This window comes from Coturnix japonica, chromosome 1 (assembly GCF_054131305.1).
Source record: "Coturnix japonica strain WE chromosome 1, WE-NBRP24, whole genome shotgun sequence".
Lineage (NCBI taxonomy): Eukaryota > Metazoa > Chordata > Aves > Galliformes > Phasianidae > Coturnix > Coturnix japonica.
This window is the reverse complement of record NC_140663.1, coordinates 69711273-69728630: the sequence shown is the minus strand read 5'-3', so window position 1 is coordinate 69728630 and position 17358 is coordinate 69711273. Positions and strand designations below refer to the sequence as shown.

Below are 17358 nucleotides of genomic sequence, written 5' to 3'. Positions count from 1 at the left end.
ACCAGGGAGCTGCAGGAGAGGAGCTGCTTCTGTCTGGGGACGCAGCTCACACCAGAGGGCAGAAAGCCCCTCCAACTCTCTGTGCTACCATGCATTGTGCTGGGGCCCAGGGTCACTCTGAGTGCTACTGAAGATGCCTGAGACTTCTTGAGGAGTGGGTGAGTGGAGGAGTAACGTTAAGTATAAGCAAGGCTGCCAACACAGAACAGCAATTGTGTTTGTGTCTGTGAGTTTGTATGGGTACAACTTGGCAGTCAAAAATGCCCCCTTTGACTAGTCCAAAAGCTGAAATTTCAGCTAGGCGTGCTGAAGATTTTCTGGAATATTGGCAGTGATGCCTCTTAAATGATGTGTGACAAAGGGACTTGAGAGAGCACCACGTGCTTAGAAAGTCTGAGCCTTTCTGGGAAACTCTGAGGCCTTTGGTCCAACAGAAGAAGAAAAACGTAAGCCTTGCCTTGGTGAGCTGTGGATCCAATGTTTTTTACAGACAAGTGGAACTGTATTCACCCCACTTCAGCTGGGGTGTTGGGGCTGCCATCACATGTGTGCGAAGCAGCACTTCTGCTCAGTTGCACGTTTGGCTTCTCAGCTAGTCCTGAGTAGTGGAAAGATTATGTTTATTTCTAGGAGTCTTTGTTAAACATCCCACACTTTCCCCTTAAGTACCTGGTATTAGTAGCTGCTGGAAATGTGATGCAGAATTAATGGACCATGTGTTGGCAAGTGCTACCTCTGACACCAATCTAAAGGCCTTCCAAGCCCAAGCATCGTTCCTTGTGCTAAATACACAGTCTTCTTCATTTCCACTTGTGTAAACTACAGAGTACTGGTATCTGGGGATATCCCTGCACGTGGAGAGGGAAGACGTAAAGCCTGAAGCTACTGAAAGAAGTTGGAAACTCAGACCTCTAAAGCTATTCCAGATGGTCTTGAAGCATTAAAGCAAGTTTTATTACAGAGAATAGTTTACATTACACTCATTTATTAAAACCTAAGGACATCTTTATAAAAACTACTGTATATAAAGACAAGAGCAGTGCAATAGCAGTGTAAAACACGTTTTTGGTTTACTTGGCAATCACTTTAGAAAGACAACATGATTCATAATATGAAGTTAAGTATGCTGCAAAAAACAGGACAGGTTTAGATCAGAAACTAGATTAGCAAATCACTGGACACTGGCACATATTGATTTCAAACATCGAGTGTTATGTAAACAGTATTATCGTCAGCATATCAATAGTGAGAAATCACTGTAACCCTAGAATTTCTAGTTAGCTTAATTAGCCTAAAATTTGACTGTAGGCTATTAAAATGGACTACTGTACTGTATATACTATCTTCTTAGTGATTTACTACTTATGAAAAAAGAGGACTAGAAAAAAATGCCTGTCTTATGCAATAGAATTTTCAAGGATGTGAAAATATGTTTCCTTCCAGTGAGTTGGTTGGGTTTTGGGTTTTGTTTCACTTGTCCTAATTTTCATACATCACCGCTGGTAATTAAATAGAACTGGCTTCAAAAATTGCTTTGATGCACTACTTCAATGCTTCTGCAAGCAGACAGTCCTCGTATAGAAATTACAACCATAATAAAACTATTAAAAACAGTTATCTAAAATAGCTGCTACAATATGCTGATGTATACATTAAAAGGCCAGGTTGTTGTCACTTTCTTTTTTTGTACAATCGATAACGAGGCACAAAATATGGTTAATTACAACACCAAGTCCTGCACAAGCTGTATTATGTATCTTTTTATGTTCTACGTTATGCACAGCAATTATTAAGAAGTTGGACACTCAGTTCTCAGTAAAACGTAGGAGAGAAGATGAGTTGGACAAGGAAGGAGGCTCCTGGAACACAAATGTAACTAACAGCCACTGAAGTAGCTGCCATTGGTTTACAGGGTGTACAATGAAATTATGCATTTTTTGTTAATTTTATATCCTTTGTTTTTTTCCAACTATAACAGGATGGACACTGAGAAATATATTTTAGCCCAGGTCTTTTCTTTTGAAGAGAAACTGTGTTTGAACCAGGCTCTTTCTGCAGAAATAATTGAATGATTCATTGCAGTTCATCTGGTACACCACAATTACTTAGGTCAGGTGAATGCGTGATGCTATCAGAGCCCTGCTATGCAGAAGTTTTGCATGTTGAGGCTATCTTTTGTCTAGCAGTGCTCTTCTGCATTATCTTGTCAGTACAGGAAATCACTATGGGAGAAGGGCTGACAGCAGTCGAGGCTGGGAAACGTGTGCACTGTTTCCCCTTAGTTTAAGGCCCAGCAAGCATTAGTCTTATTCAAGGTCTTATTATTCTGCAAAACTAAGTAGGCTATGAGGTGATAATAGCAACACAGTTGATGAACATCATCAGCTACTACGTGGATTTATCCATAAATTAATTGGTAGGCAAAATCAGAACTTCAGCCAGAGAGTATCTACCTTATATCAACTGGCTTTGTATATAGAATCAAAGGAAAACAAAGAAAACTGCTCATCAATTACAGAGTATACATGTACTAGAAGTAAAGCATAAAACTGCTCATTAATAACGCACAATTCCCAGAGGGAAAAAAACCCATACAAAATACAGTAATTCACACAAACCAGTATCTAATACAAATTCCTCCATGAACATAAGTTTTTACAAAGCTCTCTGTGGCCCATTGCCTCACAATGAAAGAAGATGCTGACAGAAGGCCAAAGGAGCAAACAGCTACTACAAAACACCAAGGTGGGATCGACTGCTGTAGGCATTAGATACTTTGGTGGCTGCCTGCAAGGGACTGTGAATCTTGGAGCCATTGTGGAAGTGGGAGAGGACACAATGCCTGTAGAGGCATGAATAACATTGTTTCCAGCTACTTGGGTTCCTTGCTGTTCTTGCAAGGTGGCCCTGCTAGCATCACCATGCATCCTCACTGTGAGAGATCTGCCAGCACTCAGAGCTCAGCTCGTGCCTCTGCTGAAACTCCAGGCTCCCACAATAGAGTGATCGGTGCTGTGTGGATATCTGCAAGCAACTTACAGTGCTTGTTTGCAGGAGGTTCCTTTTTATTCCCAGCTGAAGTTCCTTGAATGCCTCTGCCACGTGCTAATGAAATGTTCTTGTGAAAACCTAAGGTCTGCTGTGTTTGGAGTGAAACAAGGTTTAAAAAGTACTGAATGCTTTTTATTTGAAATGCTGCAAAGAACACACATTCTGTGAAGAGAAAGGGCAGCCAGGCTTCTGCTTTCCTAGCGCAAGACGGAGCCTAAAGCCTGCAGGCTGGCATACTTATCTGTGGCATTGGAGTTCTTGATAGTTAGTTGTTCCCTGCCTTTATACAGAGGTTCTCTGCTTTATTTATTTTTATCATTTGGATTGCAAGGAAAAGGATCTTGAGCATATTGGTTTCTTCTTCAGATTGGGTCTTCTTTGGAGACCAGGCACTCCTATGCTCTCCAGTCCTGCAGGCTCCCCCAACAGGTTGGATATTAGGAAGAACTTCTTTATAGAAAGGGTAGTTAGGTACTGGAATAGGCTCCCCAGGGAGGTGGTTGAATTGCCATCCCTGGTTGTGTTTAAGAGCCGTTTGGATGTGATACCCAGGGATATGATTTAGTGGAGGGTTTTTAGAGTTAGGGTACTGGTTAGACTGCGGTTGGCCTTGATCATCTTCAAGGTCTTTTCCAACCTGGGTAATTCTATGAGTCAATGGTTCTATGATAACAGTAGTTGTTCCTGGGTGTTTAAGTTGCATACTGTCACATACTCCAGTAGCTGTGAATTCGCTCAGATCTCTCAGGAATCTATCCCTTTGGAGTTCACCTTAAGACTAAAATGCTCTCCAATCAAAAAGGCTAAAAAAACCAAAATTAAATAAAAAATTCATTATTCACAAGGTGCTTCTTTATAATCACTGGCAAGGTGTTCTTCGTGCTGGTTGTACAATAAAATACATTATTATGATAAAATTACTTGTATCTGCAGGACAAAAGATTAGGAAGGAAAAATCAATTCGGTATTAGCATGAAGCTGTGTTGCAATTTATAGCTGAACTCTGTTCAATTGTCACTGCCAGGTTCTCCATACATAGATCTTAACAAATGATTATATTTTACAGAATTTGCTTATGTAATTGATATTGTGTGATTTTTTAAGTAAACCTGTCCTGTGGAAAGTTAAGCTATCATAACTTAGTGACCAAGTACTCCATGTGCTTCTGTGGCAGCATCTCTTTTGACTTACAAATGAACCCTAAGATTTGAGAGGGATAAACTCTGATGCCAGTCAGTGGCTGAGGGAATTAGATTATTGCCTTGTAAAGCAGAGGGACAATGGTATTATTGCTTTTGTAATATCAAGGTTGTTGCTTGCCTTCTAATATTCTTTCAGCTTCAAGGAGTGTGGGGGAGGAATGGGTTGTCTGTTGCTTCTTAATAAAAGCTCCCCTCTTCAAAAAAGCATGTGAAGCTGAAGCTGAGATGTATTCAGATATTTGATATCTTAGCAAAATCATTGCCAATGATCTTAAAATATGCACTAAGGCTGAATCAGTTGCTACCCTGCTGTTTGATCGGTGGTGAAGGCTTCACATACCTTGTTATGCATGACAACACTGGGACTGCCAGCATTTACTCTATTGTGACAAAGTAATCACCAGAGAACTTTGAAAAAACTCACATTCCTTATTCTGACATTTAGATTAGGCTCAAATGGCAATAGATGGATGGGGAGGCAAAGAAAAGTTTTCTACCAAAGGTTTGTCTTGTGATCTTTTTCCACCTTTGTCCAGATTTGCCAGAGCAACTTTATTTTCTTCCAACTGAGCACTTTCTCAAACATTACGCTTCCCTTCAAACATAATATTGTTGGTCTAAAATTCAAATATTGCTTACGGACTACTTTCTTCTGGAAACTCTTTCTACACTGTTTGCCTACAGAGGTTGCCTAAAAGACATTTCTCTCCAGGTGACTTGGTGAACCTCCATCCCGTCGTTTTTCTCTCTCTGCTGCTTATCTGCCATTTCTAAAGCTCTTGTCATTGAGTTGGTTTCCTTGAAAGCTGCTCCGTGGAGTCTGATCTTACCTCTCCCATCCTGAGGCACATCAGTATACTTTTCTGGAAGACATAAAAGACACAGGTTCCCACAAAGTTTTGTAAGCATTCAACATCAAAGCATTTTCTGTAAAAATAAATGTGTAGTATTCTCAGGTGTGGATTTGATCCGGGAAGGCAAAAAAAGGCAAAAAAAGAGCAAGGAAAAGGGTGAGAAAGAAAAAAAACTACAGTCTCAGATCTGAGGGAAAGACAAGAATCAGATTATGTTCCCAATCTCTTTTTTGCTATGTGTATGTGGGTTACTGTTTCACACTGTTGAGCTGCCTACTACCTGTGCCATGAACAAGATAAAATATTTCCTTAAAAGGCATTTTATTTGCTTACACAATCTTACTATTGCTGTTTACATGAGCAAAAATCTATTGCTGTGACCATATTGTAAATGCCTTTAGCAAATATCATGGAGTTTTCTTCTTGCACTTGTTACCAAAATATGCATCAGGCCAAAAACATATTGCTTGCTCCAACCTCAGTTCCATTCACATCATGAGAAAATGCTTTTTTTTCTACTTCTGCACATGTAAATAAGGATATGTTATAGTTATGCTTTCCTTACAGAAGTGTTGTGTTTATTTTTTTGCTTGCAACAACAATTCTGTAATTCTACCCATCTTCACATTGTGCAGAGTGTGTAACTGTGATATAGGAACTGTGGTAGCATGTATAGTTGCCTAATGACAGAAAGTGTTGAGGTAGATGGGGACTGCTAATAATAATGATAAATTGAAGCGATGCATCTGCTTGCTTGAGTAGGAAAGCATTAAGGGTGTGAGTAGAAGCTGTTGGAGGCACAATTAAGTATCTTAGTAGCAGCAATATTTCATTAACTTTTCCCAGCAGATTTCTTTGCATATTGGGTACTCCCAAGTCCATGTGCTACATTATACACGTTGAATTTCATTAACATATAAAATGTAAAGAAACATCTGGTTCAGACAGCAGAATATCCATGGGAATCAGCATGCTTTAGGTTGTCGATCTACCCATTACATCTTTTTGGTGTATGAGGCAGTATATGCTCACTATATCCTTGATAACCTTATTCATACTAGAAATAGAGCAAAAGTACTTTGGATTCTGTTTTTTTTTTTTTTTTTTTTCACTGTCCTTTTTTGACATTGGTAGAAATGGCCAGTATCAGACCTGTAGCATCACAGAGCTGCAGAATACCCTGAGTTGGTATATACCCCAGAAACCATTCAGTCCAAGCCCTGGCTCTACCCAAAGTCCAAACTTATGGCTGAGTGTGCTGCTCAGATGCTTCTTGAACTCCAGCAGTCTGAGTCCGTGCCCACTGCCCTGGGGAGCCTGTTCCAGGTCCTGACTGCCCTTTTCCTAACCCCAAATCTGACTCTCCTCTGATGCAGCTCCATGCCATTCCCTCGGGTCCTGTCACTGTCCCCAGGAAGAAGAGATCAGTGCTGCTCCTCTGTGCTCCCCATGTGAGGAAGCTGTAGGCTGCCATGAAGTCAGCCTTTTGCACCAAGCACAAAGCACTGGCCCCCTGCTCTCCCAGCTCTGGCTGTGGCTGGTCAAACTAAGCCCAGTCAGCAGAGACGCCAGGCTAAGTGTTGCCAGAAGTGCTGCTAAAGGTGCAACACTCTGCTTACAAGCTGTTGAGTGGCACAAAGGCCTAGTAAATTCCACTTCATGACCATGTTCTGCTTCCTCTCAGCTTGATCCAACCCCCAGAGTGAGAAGTGAATGGGGGCAGTGACAGAAACACTGATTTTCAGGCATGGTTAGCCAGAGTTCATTTGGCAACAGAAACCTTGTCTTGGTCACTTGTGGTCTCTTCTATTGGGTTTTTATGTATTAAGAGTTGATGTGCGTGCTTGGAGCTGGCTCAGCTTGCTGTCACTCACTAGCACAGGTCACCATCCATGTGCCACCCAGACTGCCATCATTACAGTTCTGCCTGGACACTAAGGGGACAGACCTGTCATGCCCTATCCATTCACACTGACAGACACGGAAGTAGCTGGCTAAGAGATTGCCTCTTCCTTCACAGCAATGGCTTTGCAAAGCAGCTTAGCTCCACAGAAAAAAATGACATCCATTAATAACAAAGGAGTGATTCAGAGCCTCTGGAGACAAGGCTTTTTGGGGGAACTTTTGTCATTTTCTGACAAATGAAGTAAACAGTTGCCACATTCGTGGTTCCAGGGCCTCTTGCAAAGTCAGTGTTCACATAAAAACACTATCAATCACTACAGCCCCTCCAGAGCTGAGATAACAAAGCAAACAGCCTCTGCAACGTCGTCATCTCTCGCTGGTATAAAATTGTATTATGCTGATCAAAAACACCCACCCTGATCTTGAGGTTCTGGTGCAATGCCTTCAGCTCTGCTTGTGTTGGGAACAGAGGAAAAGCTTTTCATAGGAGGAGTTCAGCTGCTGGACTAAAAGACAGCTTTCTGCAGCAGGAAACCCTGTGTGGATGCACTGATTGTTACAGGCACCAGGCATGTCCTCGTTTCCCATAAATGGAAGGACAAGAGAGAACAATGCACAATGCAGGAGATGCTGATAAAAAAGCCTTGCAAGTTTGAAAGGAAAGGATATGGGAAATGAATTGCAGGACAAGTACCAAATGAAAAGCCTTTCAGTCATCCAAATATATTGCAAAGCAGAAAGAAGTAGAACATAATCTAATCCCTCTGCCTATGGACTATGCAAAAACAACAACAACAACAAACAAACGAGTTTTCATTGGGAAAACTTGTCTTTCTTCAGGAGAACATCAGAATAGGTGAATGAATCAGTTTTTTTTTCCAGCGTAGGGGCAACACTTCAGGCACAACTAACATTTGCTTCAGGTTGGAGCAGTGACTGAGCATTTCACCATCAGGCAGTGGCACGGGATGTTGCTATCTTGACATAGAGGAGCATCAGTGTGGCCCTTGTTTTCAGCCCCAGGCTGTGATTTCTTGCTGACTTACATCACCTCTGGGGTCCTACAGATTCTCCCCATGCATCATAGCACCTGCAGGGTGTCAGATAAAACGGCTGCCTTTGAATGGAGGCAAACTGGTTTTGTTACAATCTTTATGCAAAATTACTGCTGTCATTGGTAGCCATTGCTAATGTTTCTAAAATACCAGTTGGCTCAGGGCAGAGACATCTGCTGCTCAAGAGTTTAAACAAAACCCAGTCACTGGAAATTTTTGTCTTGAGAAACAGACTCTGATTTTTCAACTTGTATATGTTCTTTCTACTTTAGCTGACAGTTCTGCAAAGGTGGAAATGTCTAGAAGTGTTTGAAAGCCAATACCTCAGGAAGTGTTAGGGATTAAATGGAAAGAATACGTAGCAAATGTCAGATTGTTGAGAGTGAAGTTTATTCCCAGGCTGCAGGCCTAAGAAAAAGAGGCAGAAATACCTGTGATGTGTGAAGAACAAAACCAGAACTTCTGCCCTGGTAGGTATGTTCTTGGGAGGTGGGGGCATCTAAATGAGGCCACCTGAGAGTTGGGCCCTTTACTAAGCAGTCATAAATACCTGAGAAATTGCTGTCCATCAGCTGTTAAGATACACCATGGGACTTAATGGCAGGCCCACAAGCGCAGGGGAGACCCAGAACTGATGGGTATGCTGAATTTTGCTCATATTCTGCTGGGATGTTTTGTAGGGGTTTCTTTTTTGAGGCATATACCAACTGCATTAAGCTGGTGGACCATGAGTTACCCAATGCATGTGTGAGAGTGTGAGTGGTGACTAGAAAGGTTACTTCATGCTCTGGACTAAGTGTAGATGGAGAAATGTGAATCACAATTATGTGAGTCTCAGTTCTGGGGTGTAGCACCAGAGTGCTTAGGAAACCGAACAGTTCCCTGATGGTTTAAGAGATAGGTAACTGGCATTTCTCTGCCTGGCCCTTCTGGAAGACATAACCTCCTCTTTTGCTCTCATAGCTCATGAGCAATGATTCAAGCCATCCTGATTCAAGAGCATCACCAAAAGGCAGGTCTTTTCACTCAAAGGGTGGTGATGGACAGGAAAAAGTTGCCCAAGGAGACTGTTGATACCTCATCCCTGAAGGCATTCAAGGCCAGGCTGGGTGTGGCTCTGGGCAGCCTGGTCTGGTGGTTGGTGACCCTGCACATAGCAGCGGGGTTGAAACTAGATGATCATTATGGTCCTTTTCAACCCAGGCCATTCTATGGTTCTATGATTTGCAATGGGGATCAGCTGTGGACTGGAAGAGATTGTATTTATCTGGTGTGTTCTGGAGGCCTGAGGCCTACTGATAAGTCTTCTGCAGTGTGCTCAGAACAGTACTGGCATGTGCCAAGGACTTCAACACAAGAAGAGAAAACTTGGGGTTCATTACAGTCCTACTGAAGCAAATTGTGAAAGTGAAAGCTTTGTTAGCTGTCTTCAATACTGGAGCACTGCAGTAATACATTCAACAGTAGCAATAATTGCTTATAATGCTTGAGAAATTACTATGCAAAAAAAAGTTCAGTTTTTTGGTAAGCAGAGCTTGGGATGCGCATGGATCCCAGGTCTGCTATTAATTAAGCTAACAGAGAAAACGGGTTTAAATAATATTTATGATTGCACAAATTAAATACATCTTCTGTCCCAAAAGTGGGACTGGGTGGGAGAGGAATGAAGATGAACAGGATTCAGTTTTCTCTGTATTTTACTAAAGGCTGTATTTTACAATTCTCACATAGCATAGTGTATTGAGATCAATAGGGTGGCTATCATAAGTAAGTATTACTTACTGTGAATAATGGTTCCTGATCTGTGAATGATGGTTTCTGAAGTAATTCTATGCTTCTGAAAGCATGTATTTTTCAATTAGTAGTCATGAGTTTCACTTGATAGTTTCTGGCAGATACTCCCCAACACAACCACTCAGCTGGGGAGACATTGAGTATTTTCAAAGGAAATACAAGAGTGTTCAAACTTCTGATTTATGAGCACTGAATAGAGAAACAGATGAAGGTTTGAGAACATAAATTGAAAGATGATCACCGAAAACTGTATGTGTTTTCCTTCACTGAAGTTTACAGATACTTTAATGACTTGAAAAATACTCCAGACACACTGGGACCACCAAAGCACCTTAGAAGTGTAGATCACCACCTGTAAGTAAAACAGCAGCAAGCTGGACTGCCTGATTTGCCTTCTGAAATCCTCCACTCATCATCAGTGTCTGATCAGCTGGGTCAGCTGAGGCTGCAGTTCCTCTGGCTGGTTGTTGCCCAGTTTTCCTGCAGGCTGATGTATGGCAGCCATTAAATAACCGATGTACTTGAAGGCCAATTAATTTGCATAGTTCATAAGAAAAACTGGTTTTATTATGTGCAGTTTGAACTCCTGATTTTTGTCAAGACTTCAAGGAATTCTGATGACAAACTCAGTAGGGGTATGTAATTATGTCAAATTTCTTGTTCTATTTGAGACTGGGGTCATTCTCATGTATTTTTAGCTAACTGGAGGGACCAGAATTTTTAATTGCATTTATATCATACAGGGAGATATGACATATTGTATTTGGGCATGGAGAGGCTAAGAGGAACCATTGCTAGAGGCAAGATAATTGTGAGTTTTTTTTTTTTTCCTGCTTCTTTGAGCTCTGAGGCACATTTGATGCTTCAGAAAGAAGATTCCAGCTATGTGTGATGTGTCTGTATAGATACTATCAATGAATTTCATCTCACCCAATTTTAGACATCAAAATGACCAGATGTCCTCATTTTGAAAGAATGACCCCAGGCCCCCCACTGCCACCAGTAAGAAACAGACATCTCTTCAGAGTGTTCTCCTCCTGGGCCAGGCACTGAGTTGAGTGGGTGATGCAGTGAGGACTCTCCTTTGTCTTTACCACAATGAAGGGCGGCATGATGAGTTCATGGGCAGATATTTGGAAGTAGGATGCCTAACTTAGGGCATCAGTAGCCCCACTCACTCAAAAGAAAATTGATAAAAATTTCTAATACCAGTATGGACTTCCATTACCATCATGTTCAGGGTCTTGCTGACACAGGGCAACATATAATTTCCCATCTAAATATAACCAGCAATTCTGCTTACAGTCTGGTATTACTAAATGGAAGCTGTTCTGCTGTCTCCATGTTCTGGCTAGAACTGTTCTTGCTTTGGGTTTACTAATAAGCTGATCTGATCCATGTGTTTAAGACCTATAACTTACTACAAGATTTTGAGGGAAAACCCAAGCCATGTAGGTTATTAAATCACACACTACTGCATCTAGACAGAAAAGCAATTTCTTATACTGGCTGTGCATGTGCAGTCCCAAATGTTTCTCCCCTCTCTTGTGAAATCCCAGTGGCTCAGAGGTGGGATGAGCGTGTCACTGAGGATATACCGCAAGCACAGTTATACTGCAGGTGCTGCAGTAGATGGGCAGTGGATGAGCACACCTTGGGGCAGGCCTTGACATTCTTTTTATTTGATTTTTTTAACAGTAAATGCTCTTTAAAACCCTGAGAACCTTTGAATATTTCTATGTCAGTGGTAAACGATCTGAATGATTTGAATGTCTCCAATTTCAGCTCATCCTGGTTTCCCTAAAGCTGATGTTACAGGCTTTCAAGATCTGTTTTCACAAAGGGGCTGTGACATACATAAGATACTCAAGTGTTCTTCACATTCGCAGAGCTCTAACACAGAGGTGTCAGATGTAACTCTAAAATCCAAGAGAGCACAATGAGAAGTACAAGAGGCTTTACAAGAACATGCCCTTCTATGTAAAATTGAAGTACATGATATGAGAAAAAGGCTCCTTTCATGCTGGCTGACAATTTGAATTTAACAGTTCCGTATAATTTATAGGATGATCCATACAGGTTAGGAGCTGACGTTAATGGAGCTGCCCAGAAAAGATACCAAGTGAATGAAAAATGAGGTGATACGTGAGTATTGAAGGTAGATGTATAGAAGTATGAGTACACATGCATATATTTGTATGTACACCTGCATATTATATTGACAGCGTGCCTAGTAATCATAGTTTATATTTATCAGGCTGACAGGTTCTGTATATACTCTGCCAGATTCTTTAAGTAACTGGACACACACCGTATAGACACTAGCCCTTTTTCTTTTTAAAATTCAAGAAGGACTGACTGGGCTAACCTTCATCTGGTGACTAGCTTGCTCCTGGCATCCTATCTCTTCTTGCCCTTGTGCTCTTTCCCACCTTGGCATCAGCCAGACGCAACTTGCGTATTAGTGTTGCTGCCTGGGACATCCCAAAGGCCAACAGAGTATAAAACCCCTTTGGTCCAGGAAACGCAGCAGTTGGAATCTTCGGAAGAGGTTTAGATTTGAGTGTGCTTGTGCTGTCTGCAGAGCTGCAGGGTTCTGACTCTCTCAAGTTCTTTGGAGGTCAATAAAAGCAAAAGACATTGAATTTGCAGAGGAATTATATTAGAAGCAGGATATATATATATATATATATATATGTGTGTGTGTGTGTATATATATATATATATATATGTGTATATATATATATATATATTTTTTTTGGATTCCACCAAAAAGAAGGCAGCAAGGTTGGTCTGCAAAGCAGAGCAGATAAATGTACTGCTTGGATCTCAGCTGGATCACCCACAGTAGCTCCTAGTGCAGTGGAACAGTCCAGGCTCTTCATTCCCTGATAGCAAGGTGGATGTGCAGGGATGGGGGGCTGCATGGTTGCCTGCAGAGGGAGATGGCCAAATCCTGCATCACCCAGCAGTCAGGGAGCTCCTGGGTCCCTCTGCATGCTGGAACCACTCCTCAGTGCCCACTTCACCTCAGCCCTTGTTTGGCTTCCTCAGTTATGCTCCTCTCTTGCTCTCATTTCCATCTTTTTTTCTCTCCTGTATATTGAAGACCTTCTAGAGCTCTCATTTCCCCTCCAGGAGGGCTGGAGACATGTGCTGCGTCCCTCAGCCCTGTCTGAGCCTGAGCTTGCTCCTGCTGCAGAACAGTCAATGAAGAGGGAGAACTCCAGAGCAGCACTGGAATTCTGATCCCCAGACCTCAGGGTCTTACATTTGCTCTTTTTTAAATCAGCTTTATAAAATTTATCTTGGCAGCATAGATGAAATCCATTCATTTCTAGAAATTAAATGCTTATTGGTGACATATGGGAAACAAAACTTGTCTCTTGAAATAGTTGTTTCTTTTACCAAAGAGGCTTACTTTCTTCTTTCACTTTTCAGTACCAGGAAGGCTAGTATGTATAGTGTAGAGCTCAAGAAAATAAGGTAGCAATTTCTGTAATGAGAGCTCCATTTCAGTGTAGGAGGAAGCATCACAGCATTGTTTCCTGTAATTGCTCTTTTTCTGCAGGATTCTTTTTTTTTTCCCCAACAGAATTTGTGTGTCTTTCCAGCTATCTGAAATTTAAACCCATTTCTGTTAAAATAAATGTCTGAATACACTTCAGATAGGAACATTTTTAATGTTAACAGAATGATTGCGGCAACAATTAAAGAGAAGAAAAGCAAAGCTGTCGTGGTGTAATCTGGTTACGGTGTTTGGTTTCCTGTTGTAGATCCAGTATATGTTTGTTTTGCACGTAACTACTAAAGCAATATGCAGTTCTTAACTTTATTTGTAGTTAAGAGCAGATGTTGCAAGAGCACAGTGCTGCCTGTAGAAACGTTTCCTGCAGGATGTCCCTTCCTTCTCCCTCCCTACTTCCCCCACAGAGAGAGACCTAGAGAAGTGGAGATGAGTTGGTGTGGACAGAGGAATCCAAGGGCCCTGGCTAATTTCAGCAGAGTGGGCAGAAACTTCCTTTTTTTCTGTGGCTACCTGAGATAAAAGCTTTGGTTCTGGTGGTGGGACTGTGACTGACTTATTGCCTTCCTATTATCTCATGGCTGTATTGGGTTGGTTTGGTTGCAATAGGAGCTTTGTGTATGTATCATTGACCGCATATAACACCTGCTGAGGAGCAGCTCATGAGTGCAGAAGAAGAAAAGCTGTGCTTGCCTGGTGTCATCTGGCTGAGGTGTTCCACTTGCTGTGGCTAGATTTCAACAATCATTTATGAAGCATGGAAATGTATGTTTTAAGCAGTTATGATGGCCAGCTGGATGTTGCTTCGTGTTCTGTGTTATTCGTCATTATTTGTTCACCTGTTTGTGTATATACGTGTTTGTATTGTGGATCCATTGCATGCTCATTTTTTCATGACAGATATTTATGCTTTTTGCAGCTGTCCAGTGTGACTGCGCTTTTCGGGTTGTGCACTTTAATATTAGATGAGAAGCAGAAAGGAAGTAATAATTCAGAATGAATAATTCAACAACAGGTATCGCATGCATGCAGCGTAATGGAGAATCATGCTGTTTTGTGTCCGTGTTCTTGTGTCCACTACAATCTTAGAGTACTTCTAAATAGAAAATGGGAAGCTGACAACAGACAGAAATACCCTTCACTTCCTCATCTCTCCTACCACCATGGGCTTTCTGCAGCCACAGAACAGAAGGGACAAGGAATTAGCAGGTGATGCTATGAGCAGAATTTGCCCAAAGATTTTCATGCTTTGGTTTGCTTATGCAGCCACCACAGAGTCCTGTTGGCATCAGCAGCTATTGTGCATCAGCTGCATAATCAGGAGTTTATTGGAGAGATGGGGAGGAAGAAGGACATGTTTGTCCCATGTGTTCCCAAACAGATGATGAAACAATTGGAAAATGCATTGTGTGATTTTGATGTGCAGATGTTGGTCCCTCTTCTCTGTAAGTCTAATGAGAATGCAGTGCTAGAAAAACTGATGATGGTATGTGTCTTCTGGGAGCCCAGCCTCACACATTCCCCAACTGTTCTGCTTATGGTCCTGTTTGCCCTCCTGTGCAGTTTCAGATGATATAACCAAGCCAGGGACTCTTGCTTACACTCCACAAGTAATGCCTTTTTATAAAATCATACCTAAGGGATATTTTGGTGCATACCAAGATATTTCCTGGCAGAAATGTACACTTAAATGAGATGAACGCATCTGCCAAACTCCAGCTGGTTCAATGCCAGTGACATATATAAGCTCATCTTCCATTATACTGACCAAAAAAGAAGTGAGAAGCACCCAAGTGATTCAGCCCATCCTAAGTGAAGGGAGATGAACAGACCTCTGGAAATGTTTCTCTCAGTGTGTCAGGTAGGATGTCTAAATAACTGGCTTGGGGTAAATGCTCGAGTTTCAGATGGCTAAACAGACTGAGGTTAATCCTTCTCTTTATCACCACTCTAGACTAGAATAAATTGATCAACCAGATATTAGACATTTTCTGTCTTTGTTTGCTACAATCCTCTTTTATCTGAAATCTCCTCACAAAGAATTTACAGACTGGGATCAAATTAACTTTTAATGCTCTTTTAGCCTTCAGCTTTTTAAAATTCTCACAGTTTATCAGACTTTCCAAAAGTCAGACCAGCCCGCAGCTCTTTTCTGACTGCTCTCCAACCTGCTATTAGCATGTTTTCTGCTACAGGTGGTGAAGGTGATGTTTCCCTCCAGCACTCTCACCGCTGCTAGCCGGATAACAGCTCTCTACCTCTAATTGGCATTTCCATCTTTATATACTTAATAATTTATTTAGCTCACTTAGTCATGATGCGGTGCAGGAAGCTCATAGTGGCTAATTACCTATTGTATTCTGGGATATTTTAAATGTAATCAGCAATGCCTGCAGCAGAACGGTTAAGAATAGGTTGTGCTTTTTCCCTGACTCTTATATACATACCCAATGCATAATGTGCTCCTTGGTGCAGTGAGGCAGGATCCTCCTACAGCCTCCAGTAAGGCAGGAACCTCCTCCATCAGCCTCCAAGAACCTTGCCCAAGCATGAGATTTATATGTGCAGATCCACTCAATGTGCTGCCATGTGGTTTCCACAAAACCCAACTGGAAAAACTAGTGTTCACCTATGTTGTGTGCAGAGCCTCAATCTGCAGACATCTACACATCTCCATAGTCCCAAGAATTATTGATTGCTGGTTATAAAGGATGGGTGATCCCTGGAAACTGTGGTATTAGTTTTGGGGAAAAGGGCAGTGTCTGATTCTTGCCCTTGTCAAGTACATCCTCCAGTGGGGCTTCCAGTAGCCAGGTTAGCTTTTCTGCCTCATCTGTCACACTAAAATAACAGTACTGTGAGCACTGTGAGGATAAATACATCTCAGAGCATTAAGTATTCATTTCCTTTTATAGCATACAGAACAGCATGTAACTCCAGTTATGGCTAATGGTCATGAGAACTGACTTCAAGAAAGATAAGGAAACACTAGCAAAGTCCTTAATTTTTCACTAATTTTGTTATCTAAGCTCCCCAGAGCATGTTTGCAGTAATCTAAATGGGAGAAATGGACAAAGGAAATAAGGCAGATTGCCCATGCAAACACCGGAAGATGTGGACTTGTAATGGGAACTGGATCACTCCTCACTACCCGAATGCTTAACAAGCTTTTTTGCTGTTACTGTGCTTCTCTTTAAACTTTCCTTATGATCTCCATTGTTTTGTGGATTACAGGTTATAGTATAGTTGTGTCACTACTTCATGTATTCTCACTCTTTGAGTTCCTTTTATTTCACGTACACCCAGGGAAAAGAGGCCACCTAAGCAACAGCCAGCAAATACTGAACCAAATTAATTTTTTGTTTCAGTAGCACCACAGCCTGGTTGTATTTTTCACACATTCACAAAAATTCATCCCCGTTTTTATTCTCTTCTAGTTGTACAAACAGTGGGGCTCTTTTAGTAGGGATACCCATCTTGCTCTGAGCTTTCAGAGGCTTCATGGAAGAGTAAAATAGAAAGAAAAGTAAAAAAGTCAGTCCCCATCTACTCGTGTAATTTTCTTACATGCCTGAAAAATGTAAATTAAGCAAGCATGTTTGCAGATTATTTCACTTACTAACTTCAGCAGCGTAAGAGAAGTTTGAGTTCTTTAGAGATTGGAGGGGATTCTGGCCACTTTCCAATCAGAATTTCTTCAGAATATTGCAAGTGAAACTGTGATCAAGATGAGCTGTTTGTAAAAGTATGATAAAAGGTTCTGTGCTCAGAGCTTCAGTGACTCATCACTTTCAAGAGATGAGAAGCTGGGAATGCAGTAGAAAATAACGTGCCACCCTCAACTGCGTGACTGATTAAAATCTGTATCGCTAATCAAGCTAGAATATAGTTAATGACTTTAATTAATTTACTGTAATTTTTGATGAAACTCACTGCAATTACTTGCCCACATGCTGCTACGTGATAGTAAT

At 41.4% G+C, this 17358-nt stretch overlaps 1 protein-coding gene across 1 annotated transcript in view; it reads right to left on the bottom strand.

The window, feature by feature from the left end:
- Positions 1-932: 932 nt before the first annotated feature.
- SHISAL1 (shisa like 1) overlaps positions 933-17358 on the bottom strand; it is a 72862-nt gene continuing 56436 nt past the window's right edge. Inside the window, exon 6 of the mRNA XM_015870108.3 lies at positions 933-5116. Within this exon, the coding sequence (XP_015725594.1) occupies position 5116 (1 nt within the window). The 3' untranslated portion in view covers positions 933-5115. The remainder of the gene's footprint in view (positions 5117-17358) is intronic.